This window comes from Solanum pennellii, chromosome 9 (assembly GCF_001406875.1).
Source record: "Solanum pennellii chromosome 9, SPENNV200".
NCBI lineage: Eukaryota > Viridiplantae > Streptophyta > Magnoliopsida > Solanales > Solanaceae > Solanum > Solanum pennellii.
In genome coordinates this window covers 24057613-24083045 of record NC_028645.1, presented here as the reverse complement: position 1 = coordinate 24083045, position 25433 = coordinate 24057613, and the positions used below count along the sequence as shown (strand labels likewise).

The 25433-nt window shown below is 36.6% G+C and overlaps 1 protein-coding gene across 1 annotated transcript; it reads left to right on the top strand.

Moving 5' to 3' along the window:
- Window positions 1-24827, top strand: LOC107029263. Its single transcript, XM_015230643.2, has 7 exons — window positions 1-428; window positions 1203-1302; window positions 8005-8067; window positions 16381-16495; window positions 17846-17928; window positions 23033-23094; window positions 24442-24827. Exons 1-7 carry the CDS (start codon window positions 223-225, stop codon window positions 24554-24556), a joined length of 744 nt encoding a protein of 247 aa, XP_015086129.1. The 5' UTR covers window positions 1-222; the 3' UTR covers window positions 24557-24827.
- The last annotated feature ends 606 nt before the right edge of the window (window positions 24828-25433 follow it).

Sequence of the window (25433 nt, the reverse complement as noted above, 5' to 3'; positions counted from 1 at the left end):
TCTAACGAAGAAAATATTCCCCTCTTTATCCAAGGTCAATTAGCATTGAAATCCTCTAGAAACAGTTCCGTACCCATTTTCTCTTCTCTCACAATAATTAAAAAAAAATCTGTAAATCTGGCTCGGCGCTCCCCAATTCCAAAGTAGTTGCACGCTACAGATTGAGGTATATCCACTTGAATTTGCAATTGTTTGTAATTTGTCGGTATACTGTACAAATTGATGGCTGCCAGCGCCAATCCTCCTGCGGCGGGTAATAATAGTGGTCAAGAAGGCACCGGCAATGGGAATGGCGCCACCACTAATGGTCTCTCCGTTCCGGAGAACTCTGTGGTTGGCCCCACACAGGCGGCGCTACGACACAATCCCGGACTTTCTGTTGATTGGACTCCCGACGAACAGTGCCTCCTTGAAGAACTGCTCGCCAAGTCTGTATAAATCCTTCTTTTATTTCCACTTGTTAACTAATTGCTGAATTATTTATTGATTTTTCCTCGCTTGCCTCTTCTTTATTCTAGAAATCATACAACTTTTAACCTAATTTATGCTAACCTTTAGGTTGTGAATGTATCTGTCTAGAATAAATTAGACACTAATTCTATGGATTAGTAATTTTCTATACCAAAGAATCTTGTCTTGTAATTCATTTCTATAATGACAATGACCACTTCTTCTTGTCACCCAATCAACTTGGAACTATACCGTCAGTATTTTCTATAGTAAGTTTAAGAAAATGGAGAGAAATAATCAGATGCATAGATAATTGTTGTTCTAGTTAACTATTAGTTATTACAAATATGAAACACAAAGGTATAGCCTGTTGGTCAATGAAGTGGGTTTAGCACCATGAAGTCTCCTGTTCAAATTTCAGTAAAGACAAAGATACAAGGTGATTTCTTCCCATGTGTTCTAGACTTGGTGGCAGATAGGTATCCCTTGGAGTTAGTCGAGGTACTGCAAGCTGGTCCGGACACCACACTTATCAATAAAATAAAATATATATATGAATGTCCTTGTTATGGTTAACTGAACCATATTTCTGCTGAAAACTCTTAATGTTGGTTACTCAGTATTTACTTCAGTTTGCTGCATGCGTTGCCAAACAACATCTCTTATGCTAACTATGCATCTTAGTATTTGTGTCATAACTGGCTTCTATTATCATGAATGGTTAAATGGAGATAGGAACTATACTTTTGCAGATATGCAACAGAAAGCAACATATCTAGGTATGCAAAAATTGCAATGCAGTTAAAAGACAAGACTGTTCGAGATGTAGCATTGAGATGTAGATGGATGTCTGTAAGTTTTTTGATCTAGTTTTATCTAATTTATTTGCATATTTAGCAACATTGATGTTGTAGATGGATGTCTATAAGTTTCTTTTTCTCTGGTTTTTGCTTATTTATTCATATTTAGTCAGTGATATAAATGTTAGTAACAGGCAATTTTGCTTTATTAGAAAAGAGAAAAAGAAAAAAGAGGCAAGCATGACCTTGTACAACTTTTTTTTTTTGATAAATAGAGCTTGTACAACTTTTAAACCACTGAATAATACGAATCCACATATTGGTTGGATCAGGTGCCTTACCTTCTCTCTTGGGCGTGATACTTACAGAAAATAGTGGTTCTGGAGGATTTTCATTTTATTGATGGAATTTTGCACATTTTGGCAGCTAGTCTTTCTTCTGATTCTCTTTAAAATGACTTCCAGAAGATGGGCAAAATTTAAGAATAACATTGGCTAAAAGACTAAGGTTGAGGACACATTTGGACAGCTGTCAAATTACATTTGGAATCCAGTTAAAAGAAACATGTGCATTGTATGAAGATCACTAAGTATTTAAGAGGAGATCTTTCATTAGGGTTATGCACGAACTTTATCTTTCTTTTCTTAGTTGTTATTAGAAGAAATCTTGAACCTTCCTCCGTATAAGTTTTCATTTTATTTCTGCATTTTGTTGCAAATAAAGGAGAAACATTTCTCATTCATTGTCTGTATTCCATTCCTCTATTGCAACACATAGCTTTATTATTACATTGTTGCTGTCATTGCTCGTACTCCAGGCCTTTATAATGTTCTACCATGTTTGACAATCGACTCAATACCATCTTGGATCTGATCATGGCAATGCAAGAAAAGTGCACTCTTATGTTTGGACAGATCGACAATGCATTGTCCTCTTTTTCCGTTATGCACGACCTCATATACTTTTGATTCATAATCATATATAAGAACTGTTATTCGAAGTCTCCCTTGGAATTCCATGGACACTCACAGTTGCTTACATATTGTGTTGAAAATCTGTTTTCGAAGCTTCACTTTATGACATATGCTGTCCAACCTTGAGGACCAACTGTTCTTTAACTTACCTAAACAAGATTAGACACAAAAGCTCTGCGCTTAAAGCGCGAGGTGAAGCAGGAAGTTATCATTTTCTAGGCTTGAGGTGTTACGCGATGAAAAAAGCATCTGAGAGGTGAGAGGCGACAATGACAGGCAAGAGGTGTTGCACAAGGAGAAGCGTCGGTTTTTCTTAAATGGACTTTATAACACACATCTAGAGTTCTTTGGTCAACCCCTGCACAACTCTTCTTCTTTTTCTTTATCTTCTTCTTCAGGTTCTTGTTCTTTCGGTCGCAAGTTGCAGCAACTAAGATTGTTTTGTTTAGGTACTTCTCCTCTTCTTTTCTTTCTTTTCTTCTTCTTTCTTCTTTATCCTCTGTTTTCCAACAGCTTCTTTCTCCTATTTTCCAACAACTTCTTTCTCTTCTCTTCTCCTCTGTTTTCCGTCTTCTATTTTTGGAGTTCTTTCTTCTTTTTTAAGACATTCTTGCATTTTTTTTCAGTTGTAGACTGCAATTTCAGAATATTAACTTAATTAATTTTGTCTAAAAACAGTATATGAATTGAAATATTTGCTAATATGTTATTGCTATAGAGTTTTTGGTTATTTATACATGCAAAACTAAAATTGCAATTTTTTTTTTGTAGTAATTGGTGCTTCACTTCAAAAGGATGGGCACTTCGCTTCACGCCTTAGTGAACGAGCTCTCATTTTTTGTTGTTTATCACTTTCCAAAACACTGGTGGGGAGGAAAATATCGTTCCAACCTAATTTGCTCGGACTCGGGTGCGGGTGTCCAATACGGGTGTGGATCTAAAGGTTGGATCCTTCATGATCTAATTCTTAAGATTCAGGGGTATGGATCCATTGTATGGATGCGGGTGCGGGGATTCGCTCAAAAATAATAAAGATGTCTAAAATAGACAATTTAAAAAAAAATTCAAAAATAAAATCTAAAATAGAGTTATAAAACCTAAATTATGAGATATTATATGGATAACTTGAGGAGAATCCTGGAAAGAGATCAAAGGAAAAGGAGTGAAATAGAAATTTCTATGTAAAAGTTATTCTGTTTCTTTAATTTCACCTTAGCTTTTGTACTGATTACAAAAATTATTAAAATTGTCTAGACTTTCCCCATCGATTTTTGTCAAAGTACCCAAAAATGGTTGACCAAATAGGTCACGGATCCCACACCTACACCGGAGCTTTGTCACCATCACACTGTTTGATAGTACACAATACCTCAGCTTTAGTGAATGGCCTTTGCAGCCACTCTTGATCTTCCCAGGAGATTTTAGGACAATTGGCAATCTCAAAAGCAGGCTGCCAGCCTTCTACAAGACTGCCTAACCTCTTGTCCAGAGTTCATTGTTCCCGTTCTTAATGCTGAAGCCTCTTTTCCAGTTGTTTGTTGCAACCTTTCTCATCAGACTGCCTAGCCCTTCCATAGCTATGATGAACAGGAAAGGGGACAAGAGATCCCCTTGTCACAGACCTCTTTCAGCTGTCAAAATGGAGAACCTAGTAGTTTGATACAAAATTCTATCTATTTAATCCACCTTCTCCTTTTTTTTTGAAACTGGTAAGGTTGAATTCTTCAGCATTGAGGGTATGCTGGCTACCTCCAAAAAGGAATAATTACAGATTTCCTATCAAATCTATAATCTGGTCTATGTCATCTATATAAACCTGCACCAAAAAAAGTAGAGATACTATACAATTCCATTTAACTTTGTGGATGGAATTGGATCTATCTTCAAAACATCTTCCATTTCTTTCTTTCCAGACTGCCCACCATACACATGATGGTATTAGCTTCCACCATCTCTTTGACTCTTACTGCCTCCCCTCCTAATCCAACAGCTCAACAAATCTTATGTATGTTTTGACATTGTCCAGTTCATGCTTGTGATGTTGAGAAACCAGTTCCAAATTTGAGCAGTAAACTTACAAGTAGGAAGAAATGGTTATTTGTTTCCCCTGTCAAGTTGCACAAAAAACACCTAGGAACCAGTTGTCTGCCTTTCTTTTGTAGAACTTCTTCTGTTAAACATTCCCTCTTTATCACTAACCAGGTGAAACACTTTACTTTTGTAGGAGTGTCACTCTTCCAGAAGTAGTTCCAATTATATTTTGGGGCCCCTGTAGGCATTGTTGAGTGAGAAGACTCCATCCTTGCTATGTTTCCACAGGATCTTGTCTTGTAGTTATAATCATTCCAGCTAGTTTTTCTAGTAGTGCTGCCACCCTCTCCACTTCCCAGTCATTAAGTAGTTTTCTTAAAGATATGTCCCATCCCTGTTCTGTCCAACAATCGCTTACTCTAGCATCAGGGTTCTCACATATTAGAAACAAATCTGGAAAAAGTTCTCTGAGAGAGGTTTGGTCTATCCAACCATCTTTCCAAAATTTAGTTTTGTTTCCATTACCCACCTTAATATACATGTTTCCTTCCATTTGTGGCCATAGGTTCCTGATTGTCCTCCATACCCCGACTCCATATGGTTCAGAGGTGATTTTTGTACACCAAGGATTTAGCCTCCTTCCAGAGAGCTACATCTTCCTCAGTGTATCTGTCGAATCCCATTTGCTTGAGAGTGTTCAACAAGAAACTCCAGTTCAGGTGGTCAAAGGCCTTTACTGTATCTAATTTGCACATAACTCCAGGGACATCTCCTCTAATCCTGGTGTCAGTGCACTCACTAGTACTAAGAGCATCATCCATTATTTCTCTCCCTTTGGTGAAAGTCATCTGGTGGTTGCTTACAACTCTGCTTATTACCTTCTTTAATCTCTCAGCCAACACATTTGCTATGATTTTGTAGATCCCGGAGATTAGAATGATGGGTCTGAAATCTCTTAGATAATTTGCCCCAACCCTCGTAGGAATCAAAGCTACAAAAGTGGCATTGAAGCGCTGGAATGTCTGCATCAGTTCTTTCTTTATTGTTTCCGGGGAAGCTTGAAAGAAAGCCATGGATAGCACACATGAAATCTGTGGAAAGTTTGCATCTGGACCAGGTGCTTTTTCTGCAGCACACATCCTTATCCCTGCCAGTATCTCTTCTTCCTCAAAAACTCCTTTAAGGCTGTTTCTTTCTTTTGTTGAAAGCCTTGTACTTCATTATGATTCAAATAAGGTCTCCAATTTTCTGCTTCTTTGTAGAGATCTTGATAAAAATCCACAATGGAGCCCTTGATAGCCACAGGGTCACTAGATAGTTCTCCGGTGTAAGGAATCTATAATGTTTTTATCACCACATTTGATCGAATGGACTCTGGATCTCTGCCTCCAAAATATTTCTTCATTTCTGGCCACTTCCTCATATTCCAAGGCTGAATGAGCCTTTACCAGCTGCTCATCATCATTTAAAGGTCTGCCCTCTTGGATGGTCTCCAAGCTCACTATTTGATCTAGGATGTGGCTTTTTCTTGCCTTCCAGTTCCCCTTGGTGCTCTTTGCTCCATTCTTTGAGTTTAACCTTTAACATGCTTATCTTTGTTGCCTGGATATAGTTAGGGGTACCAGATATAATAAAAGAACACCACCACTCTTGAACTTTTACTTTGAAGCCTTCCACATTAAGCCACCACTTTTGGAAGGACTAGAGTGTCAAGGAAACTTGGGAATGAACTCCATTGGTTTTTTCAGAAAGTGGACGGACTATCTTAGGAAAAGCTCGCAGGCGCTAATCACAAGAAACTTCTCTAGAGGCTCCTTCCAGGCCTTTGGAACCTCCTCTGGTGGTCTTCAACCATTTTCTTTGAAAGCCTTTTTTCCAGACTATGGAAAATCGTTTGAACTTGGTACTCTAGAGATTCTTGAAGAGATCATGGTACATAAGAAAGAATGAACCTAGAAAGGTGTTTAATTGTTCGGGAGCTGGAATAAATGTAAGCATTGTTTCAATGTTTTTTGTTTTATAAGGATTCTGCATGATGATGCTGGAAGAACTTCTATGTGGGTAAGTTAGGACTGTTATGCTTTTTGAGTAAATTGTTGGTGCATTGATCTACAAATGCTTAAACAATTCAATTGGAATTTCTTTGTTGGATCTCTTGCGATAGGAATCTATGGATTTTCAATCACTCAAGCAAAAGATTTGATTTATAAACTTTCTCCCCCAATTTACTATGTGAAATTCGAAAAAATCAGTAATCTTCAATTTCATCAACCTTTTACTTTAAATTGTTCCTGCCGGACTTAATAGCATCCAATAGGAATGCTCTTGGGGGACTTCTCGTCATGCCACTCCCCCCAAAAAGTATGAATTAACTTGACCAATCAAATAAGAAGAAATAAATTTAACTTCACCAATTAGATAAGTAAAAATAAATTTATGATAAATAATTAGCAAATTTTCGGGAAAAAATCAATAATATTTCAAACAAAAATAAGTAACATTTACCACCCAATTTAGATACCGTCTCGTACTTAAATTAGAATTTTAGCAACACGAGTTGAGCTTATTTTTGGCTTCAATTTACTAAACCCAACAAATAAAGCAACTAATCAATTAACTAAACCAGACAAATGAAAAACTTACAGAGTTTCTCTAAGGCATTCGTAAAACCACTTTCTAGTATTCGAATGGGTCAAAACAACGAAGTTCTGAGCAATCAGTCTGCAACAACATCTCGTCACATGATATGTTTCATGTGATAACATACGAGTTACAAAGATTGAACTCTTGATTCTCCACCAACTCTCCAAGTCTAATTTCTCAAGTAATTTATCAACTAATATATGTAGCCTTGGAGGGTATTATTTCAAGGGAAAAGGACAAAAATAGTCTTATCAGAAATAGCCTCTCTACCTCCCAAGGTATAAGGTCGGCATGCTCTCTACTCTCCCTAGAACTCACGTGTTGGATTACATCGGGTATTTTGTTGTGGAAAGGACAAAAGTACCCCTTAACTATTTGAAATAGGATGTTTTTGTCCTTTGTTTAGTTTTCTACCCAAAAGTTCCCTCGTCTTTTATGGGGAGGGCATTTTTGAGCTACTTGGCTAACAAAGAGGTCACTTTTGGTCCATTAATAGTTCAAGGGAATTTTTTTTTACCCTTTTCCCGTAATAAATAAAGCTAGCAAATTGATATTTAGTTGTTAAGGAATGCACCCAAAGGTGTGTCCAGTGGTCAATGAAGTGAAAGGAGAATCATGAGGTTTCCGGTCCAAATCTATTAGTGTTTTTTAGTCATTTATTACATATAGAAATTTTTTCTTTTTGTTTGCACCCCTTTAAGTCAAGGTCACACTCTAATTATGTTCACCCTTAAATCCTAAATAGACTTTTATGCTTTTTTTCTTTGACATGTTAAATCACAAAATTTTACGAAGGATCTAAATGAGGAAGTAAGATGTTTTCCCTTTTCATTTTTTAAGGTCCTGACTTCCCTGAGCAGGGACTTCAATGTCTCAAAAAATGATATTACTTAACTGTACCTCCATAAAAAATAGTATTAGAATACTGTATGTGGGTAACTGCAAAAATATTGTATAGTGGCTTTGTTATAAAAGCCTTTGTTCTGAAGCTGGAGCACATTACATTCCCTTCTTCAGCAAATAAATCCAGTTAATTTGATTAGGTAGAATAGACTTTTCTTAACTGTTCCTTATTATTTTAAAGTTTTATCTATTCCTTGTGGCAGAAAAAGGAGATTGGAAAGCGAAGAAAAGATGATCATAACTCACGGAAAAATAAAGAGAAAAAGGTACCATAGCTTTTGTGTTACATAGTTCTCGGCCATCTTTTACTTATACCTTCTAAAAGATGAATTCCTTTTGTGTCATTGACTTTATGGAGCTTTGACTGTATGTTGTTTGTTACAATATAGACACATGTAGCCATGTCCATATCACTGTGGAGAGATTATTGCTTCCATTTTTGTCATTTACTATGTCTTGGTTGAGTGACACTGGTGTTTGTTACTGTATAGACTCATATGTAGCCATGTCCATATCACAGTGGAGTGGTCATTGTTTTCATTTGTCTTTTACTATTGCAGTATTGAAAACTAGCCAGTGTAGTATGATGACAGAATGCTGAACTATTCTCCTTCTCCCTTAAAGGGGAAAAACTTGGATCTTTATTTGTATAGTATGGAATTTAGAAGTCCAAAGGAATTGGATTATTGACTTCTTTGGTTGTTAAGGGGAATTGCATTTTTAAAGCATTCCAAGTATTGCTCCTGGTATTGTGCATTCTGCTTTTTTTGCTGAGCAATCTGCAATTCTCTTCTATTTAGCTTTTCTGGTCATCCCCTTACTGCAATTATCTCTTATAGCACTTATTATAAACTCCATCAAATGAATTATCCTACTTTATACTTGTATCACAACTATATCAGTTTTTCTAGCTGGGGGAGCTCACCCCATGGGTCTTCAATACCTTTAGATGATGTTCTGTATTAGAAAAGTTTGTTGCTTCCCTATTTAATATTAAAAGTAAGTTAAAAGTCTTTATCTTCACATTTGACCCACTTCTGGTAAAAGTCTTGAACACTATAACCCTATTACCTTAATACCTATACAGCTATACTTTAGTGAGGTAGGTCACTGGAATTTTGCAATCGAGGTCCTAGTCTTTTCTGTTTCTTTGTTTTAAATCTGTATTTACCATGTGGCTTTGTAGAAGGCTAAGGTATCAACAATATAATCTGTTATCTAAATGGTGTGCAATATTTAGGATTAGAGGAGAAAATGGTAAAAATGGTAAGTTGATTGGAGCAGCCTGTTGAACCACTGATGTGCTACATGGTAGGCCTTGTGGGTTCATAATTAGTGGGTTGAAAGGAATGATCTTTATCATATTCAGTCTGGACTTGGACAATATGATCCACTTGTGCTAAGAGCTCTCCCCTGCACGGTAAGTGTTAAGATGTCCAACATCGGTAGAGGGGTAGGAATTTGATCTTCTTATATGAACTTGGACAAACCTCCCCTCATGCTCTAGCTTTTGGGGTTGAGTTAAGGCCCAGGTGTCATATCTTAACATGGTATTAGGGCCAGTTCTATCCCAATTTGTTGTTCACCGATGATGGATCCCCATTTAGAAATGTTCACGCTCCATTTGAGATATCTGGGCGTGCGGGGGAGTGTTAAGATGTCCCACATTGGTAGAGGGATGGGAATTTGGTCTCCTTATATGGACTTGACAAACCTCTCCTCATGAGCTAGATTTTGGGGTTGAGTTAGGCCCTGGTGTCATTACAGATGAGGAAAAGAGAATGTTTCGCTTGACTTATGGTATTGCTTTGGTTAAAGAATAACACAATGAAGGAAAGGAGAATGTGCAGATCAAAGGAGAGGAGGGGATAGGAAAAAGGTAAAAGTCGTGTCTGTGTTAGTAAGGGGAGAAAAAGGAAGAAATTTGGATCATTGGAAACTAATATCCTTAATACATGTTTACCGTTTGATCATATTATAAAGCTCTGTCTTCACATTATACAGAACATTAGTAGGTTAGCCCCCTTGCCAAATTTTGTTCAAGTTGACCCACCCAAGGGAACATGCGAAGTCAAAAGGGGAATTTTCTAATTGTTTCTACTTAAGTGCTTCTAAGTGAGTAAAGTGTCATTTAGTTCTGGACTGGGTACAACAAATTTCAGGTATTGTAGGTCTTTCTCAAGATACCAAGTGTCAGAATGCAAAAAAACTCTCAAAATATCATATGACTAGCTGGATGGTTCTCCTTGTACCAATTATGAAATGTAGAAATAACATTGGACTTGAGCCAAAACATCCATCGCCTTTATAAGTGATGTTCTTCTTTCTCATCCAAATGCATATGAATAGCACTTGAAATCTACCTCTTCTTCCAGTGAAATAATAATGCTCAAGATGTGGCTCAAGTCGTCCAGATCTAGACACAACTCATCTGATCATCACACAGCGAATTAAAAAAAAGATCTAAATCTCAGTAAACCAGCCATAATGAAGGAGAGGATGTTTGTATTGCTGCAGCTCTACTGCAGGAAAAGACAGCCATTAGCGCTAATTCTTTTCCTCTCCCATAGTTGTCACCTGTAAGGGAGCTTCTAAAGCCAAAATAAAAGATCCTTTCATCTTCCTTTGTCTTCCCAAATTATTTTCAAAGTGGAAAAGAATGGACTTTGGGCCTAACTCAACCTTAAAAGTCAGCTCAGGAGAGGACTATCGTCCAAGACCATGTAAGGAGACCACCAATCCCTTTTTCCATTCATGTGGGACTCATCAACACCCCACCTCATGCTCAGGAATGGACGTCTGGAGCGTGAAAAATTTAATATGGGGCCCAACATTAGGAAACAAGAATTGGGACAGGTCTTGCTCTAATTGTATGTAAAGAAATGAACTTTGGGCCCAACTCAACCATAAATGAGCTAGCTCAAGAGGAAAAGATTGTCCAAGACTATATAACGAGACCACCATCCCTTTTTATCCTATGTGGGACTCTTTAACACAAAGGAAAGGGTTCTTTGTCTATGCTGCTAAGGGCATGATTGTAAGACTTCAGACTATAAGCCGGTGCAATATCTTCCGACTAAGCAGGATTGTGTGCTCCTCAAGCTAATCAGTGACTAGTCTTGTAAGAAGTGGGCACGAGTTGTAGGCGCTTCGATTTCAAGGCTGTGAAGCAAAACATTTTCACTGAAGCGACACGAGGCTGACACTTGCTTCTTCTGTCTGAAGAAAAGATCTAATCGGAATAAAACAAAAAAGTTGGGACTGGTTTAAAAAAAAAAAATAGTTCAAGAGTATATGCAGCTCGTGGATGGACTGTTCAACATCTTTTATCTTCATCATATTTTCTTTTGTCTTCCTTCTGTTTTCTTTGTTCTTTCTTCTTCGGTGGCTGGCAGTTTTTTCCTTTACTTTCTTTGTCGTTGCATGTATGGCTGTATAGAGCGTATTTTCCCCACATTTTTTCATCTCTTATTTCTTCTTTATCAGCTCTTATTTCTTTTGTATGTCTTTATTTTTTTCAGCTTATTTCTTCAATTGAATTTCCATTTTTTGCCTAATAATTCAATTGAATTTGCCAATAATTAATTTCTTTATCTTCGGCGTTAGGCTGTAGCTAATCAGTTAATTTCTTTTGGGCACTAGGCAGTAGCTATTAGCTATTCCTTTTTTAGTAGCTAATTAGCTATTTCATTTTTCAGTAGCGAATCAGTTAATTTCCTCTAGGCACCAGGTAGTAGCTAATTTCCTGTCATATGGAGGATTTTTGCTAACTACTTTTTCATTTTAAAACTAAAACATTTGCTTACATATATTGTTTTTGTGAATGGTTTATTTTGGTCTTCCTTTAAATTGCACTTTACTTCAATGAAGCGAGCGCTTCGCTTAAAGCACGAAGCAGGGCCCTTACACATTTTTGGGCTTCTCACCCTCAAAACCATTGGCAGTGACTAGCATAAATTGGAAAAAAAAAAGATAATGGATTCCACCTGCCAGTCTTGTGCTATCCCTCTAAAAATAGGAGCGGAAGTGACAAGTGTATTTAAAATACAAATTCAGTTGTACATATAAATGTTTTTTAGAATGGTAAAAGTAGTTGCTCATTCCTATTTTCATGGGAGGCTATTGTAAATTGTATTTTTTTTTTTGTAATACAAGTTTTGCCATGATAAGAAATTGATAATAGGGCTTTAGTCCTTAACTCCTCCCAGACTAATATCTCACTGAAGGCTCTCTCATCCGCTGCTCTCCTTGCTGAAGAAGGCCTTCTTCGCTACCTATCCTACTTTTGTCAGCTTTCTCCTTTTCATGTTTGATTGATACTCAATGTGTAAAGAAACTTAGGGAACAAATAATTTTACACAGAAACACACACACCCTCTCTCTCGCACACACAACTATGTTTGCAAACATGTACTGAATTCTTTTTTGCTCAGGAAAATGCTATTATGTACTATATACTTGCATCTGTAGGCACATAGAAACTATCAGTAACATGAGAACCCTTTAGTATGAAAACACATGGCTGAATGGATTACTATGTTGATGTTGGTCTGAAACAATTCAAAATTAAAATTGAGCTTATAGAACTGTTGCAGTGTGTCAAAGAAATATCAAAACCAATAGTAGAGGGTATTATAGTTAATATTATTTGGAGAAATGGTTGGGGTGGATTAGTTTTTGCATCAGTACTATCAGGTATTCTTTTGGTGAATGGTGAACCAGTTGTTATTTCCCATCAGGGAGGGTCAGGGGTCTTAGACAGGGAGATCCTCTATCGCCATTTCTTTTTGTTTTGGTAATGGAAGATTTTGATGGTGTGATGAGCAGAAAATTCAAAAACAACGAGATTAGAGGCTTCCAAATAGGAGGTGCTACGGGGCAAACTAAGAAAATATGCCACTTTGTTTATGTTGATGATAGAATTATTTTTGTGAACCTACCGAGAAACAGATAAATTACATCAGATTGCTACTACTGTTTTTTGAAGCTCCTTCAGGTTTGAAGATAAATTGGATGAAGAGCAGTTTGTTCGCAATCAAGTAGGTGCTCAACATCCAGAGTTGGTAGACATACTTGGCTGCAATGTAGATCATTTCCCTACGGTTTACTTGGGCATGCCACTTGACAATAAACATAAGGAGATATTGATATAGGATGGCATAACAGGGAAGGCAGAAAAGAGATTGATAATGTGGAAGACTCAAATATCTATTATTAGGAGGAAGATTCATTCTTATAAACTCAGATTTAGACTCTCTTCCCACTTATGTTAAGTCTCTTTTCCTTATATATCTGAAGGTTGTGAAGAAGCTGGACAAACTCAGAAATGATTTTCTTTGCATGGATGCAAGGAGAATAAAGATTACAATCTGGTGAAATGTAACAATGAACAATAGGCACTTCGAGAGGATTGGGCATCAAAAACCTAAGGAGACGGAATGACAGCCTCTTGATGAAATGGCTAGCATATTGGAAGATACTTATACTTTTTCTTTACAAGGAATATTTTCGTTAATAATGGGAGGAACTCAAGTGTACAAGAGGCATACCAAAAATTGTGAACTTACAAGGCTGAATAGATTTTTGTAAAAGACACCTATCCTTCAACATAGATCGCAACTCATGGATGCACCTAAAAGGTATTGAGAAGATAAAGAGGCTACCCTTCAAATGTACAAAATCATATGCTTCATACGCATATATACTTGTGGTGCAAGGTTTCACATCTACAAGTAAAATTTAAGTCGTCAGTCTCTTCATTTTCGGTGCCGCATCCATGTCAACAGGGACGTGTGTGTGTGTGTGATTCATACCCGATCATGTCAACTAGTTTTGGCTATTTTGACAAAATTCAAAGTAGAAATTGTGGGCGATCCTTGTTACCTTTGTCAAAAAAATAAAAATAAAAATTGTGGGCAGATCCAATGGTTTTTGTGATCCAAACAAAAGTTAAGGTGAAATTGAAGAAAATGGAATACAAGGTATGTATAAATTCCTATTGGCACTCCCTTTCCTTTTATCTCCTTCCGGATTCTCCTCGGGATCAATATGTTCTCCTCAAGTTCTCCGATAATATCTCATAATTTTGGTTTTATAACTCTATTTTTAGATAATTCAATTAATTTTTGCTGAATCCTTGCACTCGTATTCATACATGGATTCGTATCTCTAAATCTTAAAAATAGATCACAGTGGGCCCGACCTCTAGATCTGCACCCACACTCAAATTTGAGCAACTTGGAATAAATTTATAAAGATATGACACTTTAGCCTAACTCAATCCCCAGGACTACTTACTCATGATGGGAGGATTGACTGAGTCCACATAAGCAGACCATCGGTTCACTCCCCAATCAGTGCGAGGCTTTAACCTACATTAACATTCCCTTCATGCCCAAGCCCAACTGGAGCTTGGACTAGGAGCCCAAAAGGGAAATTGACCTTATTATGACGCCATGTAAAATTAGGTTCTGGCCTAGCTCATACCCTAAAAGCTAGCTCAAAGAAACGAGGATTTCCCATGTCTTATATAAGGAAACCACTAATGTGAGACTTTTTTCATTCTTTAACACCTCACCTCACGCCTAGGGTTGGACATTTCAAGCGTGGACAATTTAATTTGGGGGCCCAACATTGGGTGAGATGGGTCTTGATCTGAAATGGCACCTGAGCCTAATTGCCTAACTCACCCCAAAAGCTAGCTCACGAGGAAGGATTATCCAAGTCCATATAAGCAGATCACCGGTCATTCCCTATCCAATGTGAGATTTAAACCACCCTTACAAAAATCATGGCCTTTCCTCGTTGATTTGCAGGTTGTAAGAATTGATGATTGAGAAAAAATGGAGGGCTGATTCCAATTTTGTTGTTCTTGATACGCAAAACTCTGTACTTCTGTGCTTGTTAGAGCTACTCACCCTTATTTAAGCCTTCATTTGGTTGAATGGCCCAAAATCTGGAGGCTATTAAATCTTGCAGTCTTAATTTCTTAGGGAAAAAATGACACTTTTATCTGATGTCTGATTGAATGTCTAATGGTTTATGCGCTTTCTTAGACTGCTATGCATCTATGGTTTATTTCAATACCAAATTCATAAGTCTTCATTGAATGCTAAGGGCTTGTGCACATCTTTTTTTTTTGAGAATGGTAACAGTTAGTCTATATATCCATTGATACACTACATCAAAATATGTAGTCCCCTTCTAAAGTGTTACAACTTACATCTTGAACATCTATTTGTTGTTCCTATGGATAGTCTAAAACGTCAAAAATATCTTCTGTTTGAGCTAATAATTTATGTCTACACCAAAAATAAAATAGAGCTAAACAGTTCATTTTGAACTCCTCGAAGATTCTCTGCTTGTCTACAAAACATCGCCTATTTCTTTCTTTCCATACTGTCCACAAAGTGCATGCAAGGGCAGTCTTCCATCTTCCTTCCTCTTTGGCTGCATCGCCATCCTTGTTCCAGTATTTTAGCAATCCCTCTATGTTCCCTGGCCTCGCCCACTTAGTCCTCCACAGATAAATGAGTATCTTCCGCAACTGGTCTGTCCGAACTTCCTTCCGTATCTTTGTGATATCCTCTGTTAGTTTTGTTTCTTGTAGACACACTACATAAGCTTTCCAAGTATGTAGAATATTTCTGATTAGCCTCCTCTTTCTGCCACAGTTTAGCCCCCTAACACTCCAAGGCACTCTTTCCAACTTCATTGACTTGCCAGATATCTCCCCCTACTTCTTGAGCCATAACTACAGAATTTGGCATCAAGCTCTAATCCTTTCAGTTCATTCACCCCCTTCTTTTTTATAATGGCTTGCTCCCCCTTGTTCATCCGATTGTTGTTGTCTATCTTCATAAATAATTTTTTGGCCTTCTCATCACACCCTTTAAGATCTACACCCAAATCAGCGCTTAGTTTGATGATGTGTTGTTGAATCCATTCCGAAGTATTGGTGTCTTGAACAACCTCCTCAACTGGTAATTGCATTTTCAAAGGAATTACATCTTCTTTGATGCAATTTGCTGCATCATTTTGTTCCTTCAGTTGCAAGGCCTTAGATTCTTTTGTGTCTACTTGCCCAACTTCTTCCGGTGATGAGCTTTCCTTTAAATGTAAAATTTCAGTTGATTTATTCCCCACCACTGTTGTATTAGTCATACAAATGTTGAATTGATCTTCTTGTGTCTCTGCGTGTTCTTCCTCACCCTCGTACCTCACCGTGTTCTTCACGACAGGAGTTATTGCAGATGACTGGAAGTGCGATATGGTTCTTCTTTCTCTAAGTGTGTTTGCTTGGATTTCAATTGTGCACATCTTTGAACTGGTGCCATGATTTCCTTCAAGTCTAGATTCTTTTGGACAGCTTAGTGGATGTTAATTGAGATATTTGCTCAAATTACTTGTGGATCATCCATTTTTTTTTCAAACTGAGGAAAAAAAAATATTTGCAATTGAGCAACGACTTCTAACAGAAAATTATACTTATTTGGCAGCATTTTTATGATTCTCCTGTTTGGTACTTTTGTTGAATAATAACACTTCTTCGTCATACTTCCCTTGTTTTTTGATTGTAGGAAAAGGTCACCGACTCTATGCCAAAATCTTCTCATGTGGCCAATCGTGCAAATGGTCCTCCCTATGCTCAATCTGTTATGTCAATGGACAGTGATGATGGAATTTCCTACAAAGGTTGCTCCTTTTCACTCTTTTGAGTTTACATTTAAAAAGTCAGTGAAATTTGAGAACGAGATATCAAAAGAACCATGTTGGGAGTCTTGCTTTTGTGTGCGAGTCTAGATAGACATGCCTGAAATTGAATGTAGAGGAAAGTTTATGTAATTGGCAAGATGAAATAGATAGAGAATATGATTAGCACATCACCTTATGCCTGCTTCATGCCTAATTTGAGATCATAATTTGTGGCATTATAAGAATATGATTAGCACATCACCTTATGCCTGCTTCATGCCTAATTTGAGATCATAATTTGTTGCATTAGTTGTGCATGATGGCTTTGTGAATATTCAAAGGCCTTTAGACATTAGAATTCAACTTCTCTTTCTTCCCATAAGGTATGTTATTATTGAGGTTTCCCTTAGATTACACTTGTTCTCGGATACGTCTGTTGAAAATAAGCACATAAAGTAAATGCTCAAAGCTAGAACAGTTGAGAAGCAAAACTCAATAAGCTCAATCATCTAATTTTCATCTGTTTTCCTAGTGAAGTGCGGATCTCTATTGACATGTCTGATTATCTGCCAATTTAGTATTTCTGGAAGTGCGTTTATCAAGTACTTTGAGCTCCAAGACCTAGGGCTAGGGGAATCCTCTAAACTTCTGTTGTGCTAATCTATAGGATTTAACAAAGATAATCAAATTGTTCTCACATGGATTAAACAGCGGGAATCTATTTTATGATAGTGAAAAGCTTAAACTAGATCTCCTTTAAGTGCTACTGTCGTCCATTCTTATATTTAATAGTTACTCCATAATTGTAGTCTTCATGCAGAATTAAGTGTTGTTACTAGTCCCTTCTTCCTTCTAACTTCTTTTTTGAGAATTTAACTTGTGTGTTTTGAAAAGCCAAGTCATGATTTTCAGAAGTTTATTACATTGGAAATAATCAGGAATGCTGCTTATCACTGTGGAAGAACTAGTCCCTCAGTGATTGGGTAGAATATTTCATTTAGTGTGGACAACAATAAGAAAAGTATTTTCTCTATTCGTGTCGAAAGTTGATATGGAGTAAAGAGGAATGTGGCCTAGAAGATAGCATGTAGTATGGAGAGGATATCATGCAACATGGAGAATATCTGCTGTCCTTTTCCATGAATTAATCGTGGAATGCTCTTCTTCGCTGTGCACTTACGATACTCACTAGATTCAAAATGGAATAAAGGAATAAAAAGAACAATCAGTATTTCTGTTGCGATATGCAACTGTAAAGTAATCTTGTATATTTTCTGAGTTCTCTTTCGTTTCTCTTTTATTTTTTGGTGGAATTTCTGAGTAATATGTGTCTATCTTGTAATTTTGCAGCCATTGGTGGTACCACTGGACAGCTTCTTGAGCAAAACGCTCAGGCATTGGATCAAATATCTGCAAATTTTACTGTTTTTAAGGTCAGCTGATGCTTCTGACAATTTTATTCCTACCTACCTCACCTTCTTTTCTGTGAAAGGTGACAAAATGGTAATGGACCAATTACATGAACAAGCTATAAGAGTCATTTTCTGTTTTTATTTTACTCCACTTGATTATATATTAATGTGATGTAGTTTGAATGGTAATGGAGTTTTGAGGAAATTTGACCTGCATATTATATTAGTAAGAGAACAAGGGATTCTTAAAAATAATTGGGAAGTCATTAGGACGGGGGAGACATCAAACCCTGAGAATGAATTTGAATTTTGAAAGAATGAGAGTTGCATTAATCATGTCAAACATTTTAAGATGTACTAGAAAGTGTGATAAAAATTGGGATGAAGGAAATATTATTTCCGTGAAAAACTTAATATTTACCTCTTATCTCTTTTCTGTGAATATAAACTTGGATTATTTTATCGGGGGCATTTTTAAGTATTCATTGGTATGAAGAAAAACCAGCTTATATAAATAACCTTGCCTCCAATGGGAGGAATTGACGTAAACTAGACCTTGGTCTCATTCTTGTCTCCTGCAGCGGCAAGGTTCAATTCTTAAAGAGATATAGTTGTATTTATTTTGTTCTATTCTTGAAAGTCCTTTTTCTGATAAGAAATCAGAAACTCTGTAGTCTACATGCTTTCTTTGATTGTTTTTGACTTCTGCATGCCCTGTGTGTAGATAATGCTCTAGATAACATGAGAGAAATTATTCTTTGAATATAAATCCAGAGATTTGTATCACTAATAAAGATATTCAATAGTACGTTTGTACGTTTCTCAACCTTTTGGCTGAGATCAAGAGTGGTGAAGATAGATGGATATGTACTCGTACAAGATTGTTACCAGTTTCAAAAAAATCAAGAGTGGTAAAGATTTTGAACAATTGAGCTTCATTCCGTTATTCGCCTGTCAATATTTGCTAGCAAGATCCATTGGCATGAAGATAATGGAGACGGGCCTGCAAGGGATGATAAGTTAGTTGTGGAAGCAAATATTGGTCCAGTTAAATTGTGTGGAGAAGACAAAAGAGAACGTACACCATCACAAATATTATTGGATGTATGACATATCGGTTGATGAGCTTAGGTATGTAAGTGGGTAATAAACGGGAATAGTGAAATAGTATTGTGGCAATATTTTGTAGGCAGGCAATTCTATTAGAATCTTCCTTCCCACTTGCGCTCTCTTTCTCTTTATTCCTTCCCTTTCCCACTTTCTCTTCTTTTATATGCTACCGGATACAGTAAAGCTTGCAATATGATCAATTAACCTTTTTCCTGTAATTTTCGTTGTGTATGTTTTTTGGGTGTGTTATGCTTGGTGCTTCTAATAATTTGTCCACCATAGTGGCCACTAAGAACCACTCCCTTGAAGACCCGTGAAACCCAACCTGGATTTTCGCGAATAAGCATAATTTTGAGTTTCTATGGATAACAATCGATGATGGATACTAGACGTGTTCCATATGTCCACATTGCCGTCTCACCTCTTTCCTCCCTTCCTCCCATTTTGGAATCTTCTCGTACTTGTTGCACCAAGCTCCTTACCTCATTTTGCTACTAGCTTCTCTCATCCAACGTCACATCACAAGTCGATGTAGTGAAATTAGGATGGTTTGGTCAACCCTAGGCCTTTGACTTTTAGGTGGCGAATAATTTTGTGCACCGTCAGAGTCAGTGTACTGAACTTCGTACACCATCAGGTAATCTCAAAAGCTAATTAACCTAATTAACCACGGTAACTTTGTTATGTACATATTAGTAATCCTTATTATGTTCTTAAATACAATAATAGTTCAAGAAAAAAAACATCAAAGGCAAGTAGAATCCTATTTATACTCTTAACTAATTATGCAGAATTCTAATTTGTTTACTACTGATAATTTCATGTCAAATTCTCAGCATTATAGTATGAATGACTTTGAAGGTTTTGGCTCATTTGTTGATCATGGAAATATAATTAGGTTTTAGGAACTTCTTTGATGATAGGTACTCCTTAGTTTGAATTAAGGTCCCTTCAATTTGATCGAATTCAAAAAGCTCTATAATAGATATCAATCATGCAAATTGAATACATAGAGAACATGTAGAAAAGGAAACTGTTAAATCATATTATTAAGCCATGTAATAATATTGAATCTTTATTTGAAAATCATCATATAACAGTCAGAGCACATCAAGATTTCAGGTGAACATTATATAAATGGGGCACATGAAAGCAGAGAGAATGATTCGATCTTCGTAAAATTTGAGAGACCTAGGAAATGGATGTTTTGAAGGGGTGAGAGAGATTAAGAGGGGGCAAATTACTTGACTAAATCACTAAAACTGTAATAACCAGCTATAGCAGCTTTATGCTACCGGATGGTGTAAAAAAACTAATGCACTGACGGTGCACAAAACTTAAAACTCGAGTTAGAATGTATAACTTTCTACGGTTAGCAAACACTGAGGCCACCTTACTGGCCATGTCATGCAATTTCAAATTGGACTTAGAATTATAATGGTTAGGGCCATAGAGTGCTAATCTATTGGATCTTTGGAAATTGGCTAGGACATATGATATGGGTAGGACTGAATATAAGGCATAAATCCTATATCCAATCCAAACTCCTTAGTTTCAAAAATAAAATCCAACGTCCAAATTAAATATCCAAAAAGTTTGGATTTTGGGTTGGCCCTACTATGCTCACTATTTTCATGGGACGCATTTACAGATTACTTCATTAGTTCCAGTCTACTCCTTTTGGTAACCATGCTCATCCAATTTCTTTTGGAAATGAATGCTCCGGGATGTTCAGGCTTTTGTTGCTTTCCAAGTACGTTAACAAATAACAAATAAAAAATTGCTCAAACAGCCAACAAGGATTTTTCAACCTTTACTGTGTCAGCCCTAGTGTTTGAGGAGGTACCAATGCATTACTTGCCTTTTGGGGTCGAAGGGAAGGCAACAATCTTGACGTTGGTTGACTGGTAACTCAAACATGGGCAATCATCTAAGTTGCGCGGACTCTTCATTTTTGCAGGCGAACCCGTTTCGACACGACTCTGGTGCGGGTGCGGGTGCGGGGTGCGTGTCGGATTCGGTCAATCTAATCCGGGCACTTTGACCGCAGCCGAGAAAAGATTAGGGAAGAAAAAATCAATTTCCGACGATGTAAAGAGTACAAAGCTTGAAAAAAATACAGAGAAGAGAGAAGAGAAAATTATTTTTATGGCGACAACACCGGCAAGTCGCCGGCGAAAGAGAAGAAGAGTTGAGAAGAAACAGTTTGAAAGAGAAGAAGAAGAGTTGAGAAGAAAGAAGTATTTTTATTGAAAGTTTCAAAAGTAATTGGTCTGCCAGGGCCAGCTTTTTTTCTAGGGAGCAACTTTTTTTCTTGGAAGTTGGAAAAAGTACTTTTAAACATTAATTTTTTTTAATATTGACTTGTAATTATTTGGAGTGTGGAAGAGCCACATATAAAAATAGTGTACTCTCGGATTTAGAATATCTTCATAACTATATTTTTATAATATTGAAATTTTTAGCCGTATCCCCGCACCCGTATCCATACTCGGATTCGCACCCACGAATCTTAAAATTTGGATTTCGCCGAATTTGACTCTCGGATTCGCATCCGTCTCAGGTACCCGCACCCGAGTCCGAGCAACTTAGGCAATCTTGCCTTTTCTTCTACCTTCACAGCTCAAACTATGGCTTCTTCATTTGCTTCTGAAATTATTAGGCTACATGGACATCCCGACGTCATTGTCACAGACTGTGATCCCAAACATATACTCTCTTCTGGAAAAAATTCACCGGCTCCAACAAAAACCCCTATCTTGAGCACTGGATATTATCTGCAAATGGATGGTCCGTCTGAAGCTCTCAGCAAGTACTGTGAGCAGTATTTTCGGTGTTCATGGGTGACAGCCCTCATGAACGGATACCTATACCTTGCGCTGAATATTGGTACAGTACAACGTACTAGAAAGTAGCCGAGATGACAGCTTTCCAGGCCCTTTATGCTAGAGAACCTCCTATTGTTCGATATGTCATGAGCAGTGGTGCCTTTGAACTGGTGGAGCTGCGTATATGCTTCAACGTAATGCAGTGATGGATTTGCTGAAGCACAATCTTATTAGAGCTCATCAAGGGATGAGGGAATTCTCTAATAAGAGACACTATATCGAGTTTAAAGTAGTAGGATGGGCATTTGTGAAATTAAATGCCTATAGACAGCAGTCTCTGAGGTTTTAAGTAACCCTACCATAAGTTTGGAAGATGTTGCTTTGGTCTATTTTAGGTTCTTAAGAGAATTGGAGACGTGGCCTATGAACGAGATTTACCAAATGAGGCTTGAATTACCACGTTTTCTATGTTTCCATGCTACAAAGATGTTGGAATGCCTGACCATCAAATTACACCATTGAAGTTCAGGAATGAGCCGACCTTTTATCGAACCTTGATGAAAAGGTTCTTATTTGGGATGGGGGTATTAACATGCAAGAAAGTGGAGGAGATGGAATTGCAGGGGAGATGGACTAACCGTGGAAGAAAATATTTGGCCAGTTAAATCTTTAGAAGCAAGAAGAGGAGACAATCACAAGGATTGGACTTTGTATGAGGCACGAAATGGCCTTGCATGGGTTATTGAATAAAATTTTGGGGATAGTTAAATAGTATAGTGGCAGGCAGGAAAATCTGTTAGAATCTTCCTTCCCCACATGTTTGTGTTATCTCTATCTCTCGTACCCTCCCCTGTTCTTACTTTCTCTTATTTTATCTGTTACCGATTCCCTTAAATATCAGCAGTATAATCAGTAAACATCATTCCTATAACTCTCTGCATGTTTATTGGGTGTGCTACACCCCTTTAATTTTGAACAATATTTTCCAGTGGGATATCCCCTCTTTTTATTTCACGCACCCACTGCATAGTACGTTGCATTACTCCTATTATGCTGTACTAAGGTCAAGTCAGTTGTATTCTGTGTTAAATCCATGTGGATGGATTGTTCCTCATAATTTGCAATGCAAATCATTATTTGTCCTTTGGTTATTGGCAGTATTAACATTTCTTTTGGTTTCTGTGCAGATCCAAGAAAACATTAACCTTTTTACTCAAGCTCGAAACAATATCTTCACCATCTTAAATGAGTATGTTCTGGATTATTCTTTCCCTTTTCACTGTAGTTAGTTGTTCACGTGCAATGATTTAGTTTGCAGTAAGTTACATGTAGTGAATCTTATGCCATCTCTGTCATAAAGGAATCTTAGGACCCGTTTGGCCATGATTTCCCAACTAATGTTTGGGGAAAATTTGGCCAAATAGTGTTTGTTCATATTATTTGCCATTATTTGGCAAATATCCTAAATTTCCAAATACTAGTTTTTCCTTGTATTTGGGTAGAATCTCATTATTTGGGATTTTTCAAAAGTTGAAATTTTACACCAAAATTTTATCTTTTACAAAAAACCCTCTATAGTAGTTGCATTGTATTACATAATCTTTTACGTGAACACCAAAGCAGTGGTGAAATATAAAACTAATATAAGAGTGATGACATGGTTGTTGATGGAAAATAATGAATAGGTCCGTAACAAAGTCATGTGCTTTGTCTTCTTCACGATATATGGAACAGTGTTTGTTGCACTCACTCCAAACTACCACATTGCTCTAGTGTCATGGACACTATTTATTATTTGTTGCAACGAAAATCCAATTGACTTGTCATACAAACTTATTGATATAAATCATATTTTTCTAAAAAAGTGAAATATGTTTCTCAAATACTATGACAAAATACATGATGAAATTTTACCAAATTTTCTTCCTAAATAATATTTGCCAAGAATGTTTAGAAATCTATGGCCAAACTCTAGCTTAGTTGCAGGAGAATACATGCTTTATTAAGTGATACTTTTGCATGCACGCTCATTCATCTTATTTTTCTCAGACTTATGTAATTTACTTGCATCATTTATGGCTTGTACTTGTATTTCCTTTGTCCTAATTTACATGACCAGTTTCTTTTTTCATTTTGTCCAAAAAAGAATTATACCTTTTTATATTTTGACTTTTAAACTTTCAATTTATTTTAATGAGATGATTTATGGCCACACAAATATCTATATGTTTATTAAACCACGGTTTCAAAAGTATTTCTTTTTTAAAATTTTTGCACATTCAAAGTGTATCACATAAATTGGAATGGGAGAAGTAACTGATATGATAAACATTTAGCAATTCGTGAATGTCTTTTGACTCCTGTTGATTCTCCAGATTAGCTGATATGTTTTTTTTACTTTATACTGATTGATCTTCCTCGGCTGAAATGTTTGCTTCAATATATCCCCTTAAGAATTTGTTGACAAAAGTATTTGACGAAGCATTTTTGTAACCTTCAATGAAATTCTACTTGATATATATATATATATATATATATATATATATATATTTTTGGTTGTGTTTTTGCTGCACTCTAAGAGAACTATTTGTTGCAGCTTGAACGATATGCCAGAAATAATGAAGCAGATGCCACCCCTCCCGGTAAAGCTAAATGACGAACTTGCCAGCTTAATCCTTCCACCTCGACCACCGTTGCCTAATAAATCATGAGGCTTGGGGTTACTGTAGATGCTTCTATCAGTTTACTGAAGAATAATATAGTCAAGGTTATTCCTGTGGAAATATGCATCAATATTAGCTCCTTTTGGCTTGTTAGGACTCCATTTGCGCATTTTAGTTGATATCTAGTTTTGTGATTTGCTATTGATTTACTTGAGTAGGTAGTTGGGCTATAGCATGTAAATATAGTTAGTGCAGGAAGGATTCTTGTTCTGTAAATCAATGGATGCAAATAAGTTCAGATCCTATGCTTTTGCTGCAATACACCATTGCTATGGACTATTCAAATTCTTTCCCTTTCATATCAGACAAGAAATTGGATAACTCTTCGTTTTTACCTTTATTATTAAGCAAAACCAAAGTAGATCGGAAAATTCTGTATGAAGCCAACGTACTAGTTGAATGTTAGGAAAAACAAAACAGTAAACTAGATCAACTGTTATTGCAAAGCAAATGCATCATTTCTTGTACCCCTCACCCCAAAGGAAACTTTTTTAAAAATATACCGTTCAACATAAGATACTGCATGTATAGTCAGATTTTTTTTTCGCAATAACATTTATACTCAATATGAAATATTATATACTTATTGTATTGAAAAGTATCAATTATGGGTGTGTTTGGTACGAAGGAAAATGTTTCTTAGAAAAATATTTTTCTAGAAAAGAAGTAGATTTTTGACTAATTTTCTCATGTTTGGTTGTTGAGTAGAAAATATTTTTTCGGAAAAGATTTTTAGTGTTTGATTTAGGAATGAAAAACATTTTTGAAAAATATTTTTATTTTTACTAGAGTAGAGGAATAATTTTTGAAATTGAAAATATTTTTTTAAAAAAAAACCTTGATTTTTTTGGGGGTTGGGGGTGGG

Coding starts and splice junctions, on each gene's coding strand:
- LOC107029263 (XM_015230643.2), top strand. CDS start 223: ATGGCTGCCAGCGCCAATCCTCCTGCGGCGGGTAATAATAGTGGTCAA. Junction 429..1,202: donor CTTGAAGAACTGCTCGCCAA/GTCTGTATAAAT, acceptor ATACTTTTGCAG/ATATGCAACAGAAAGCAACA. Junction 23,095..24,441: donor ATCTTCACCATCTTAAATGA/GTATGTTCTGGA, acceptor TATTTGTTGCAG/CTTGAACGATATGCCAGAAA.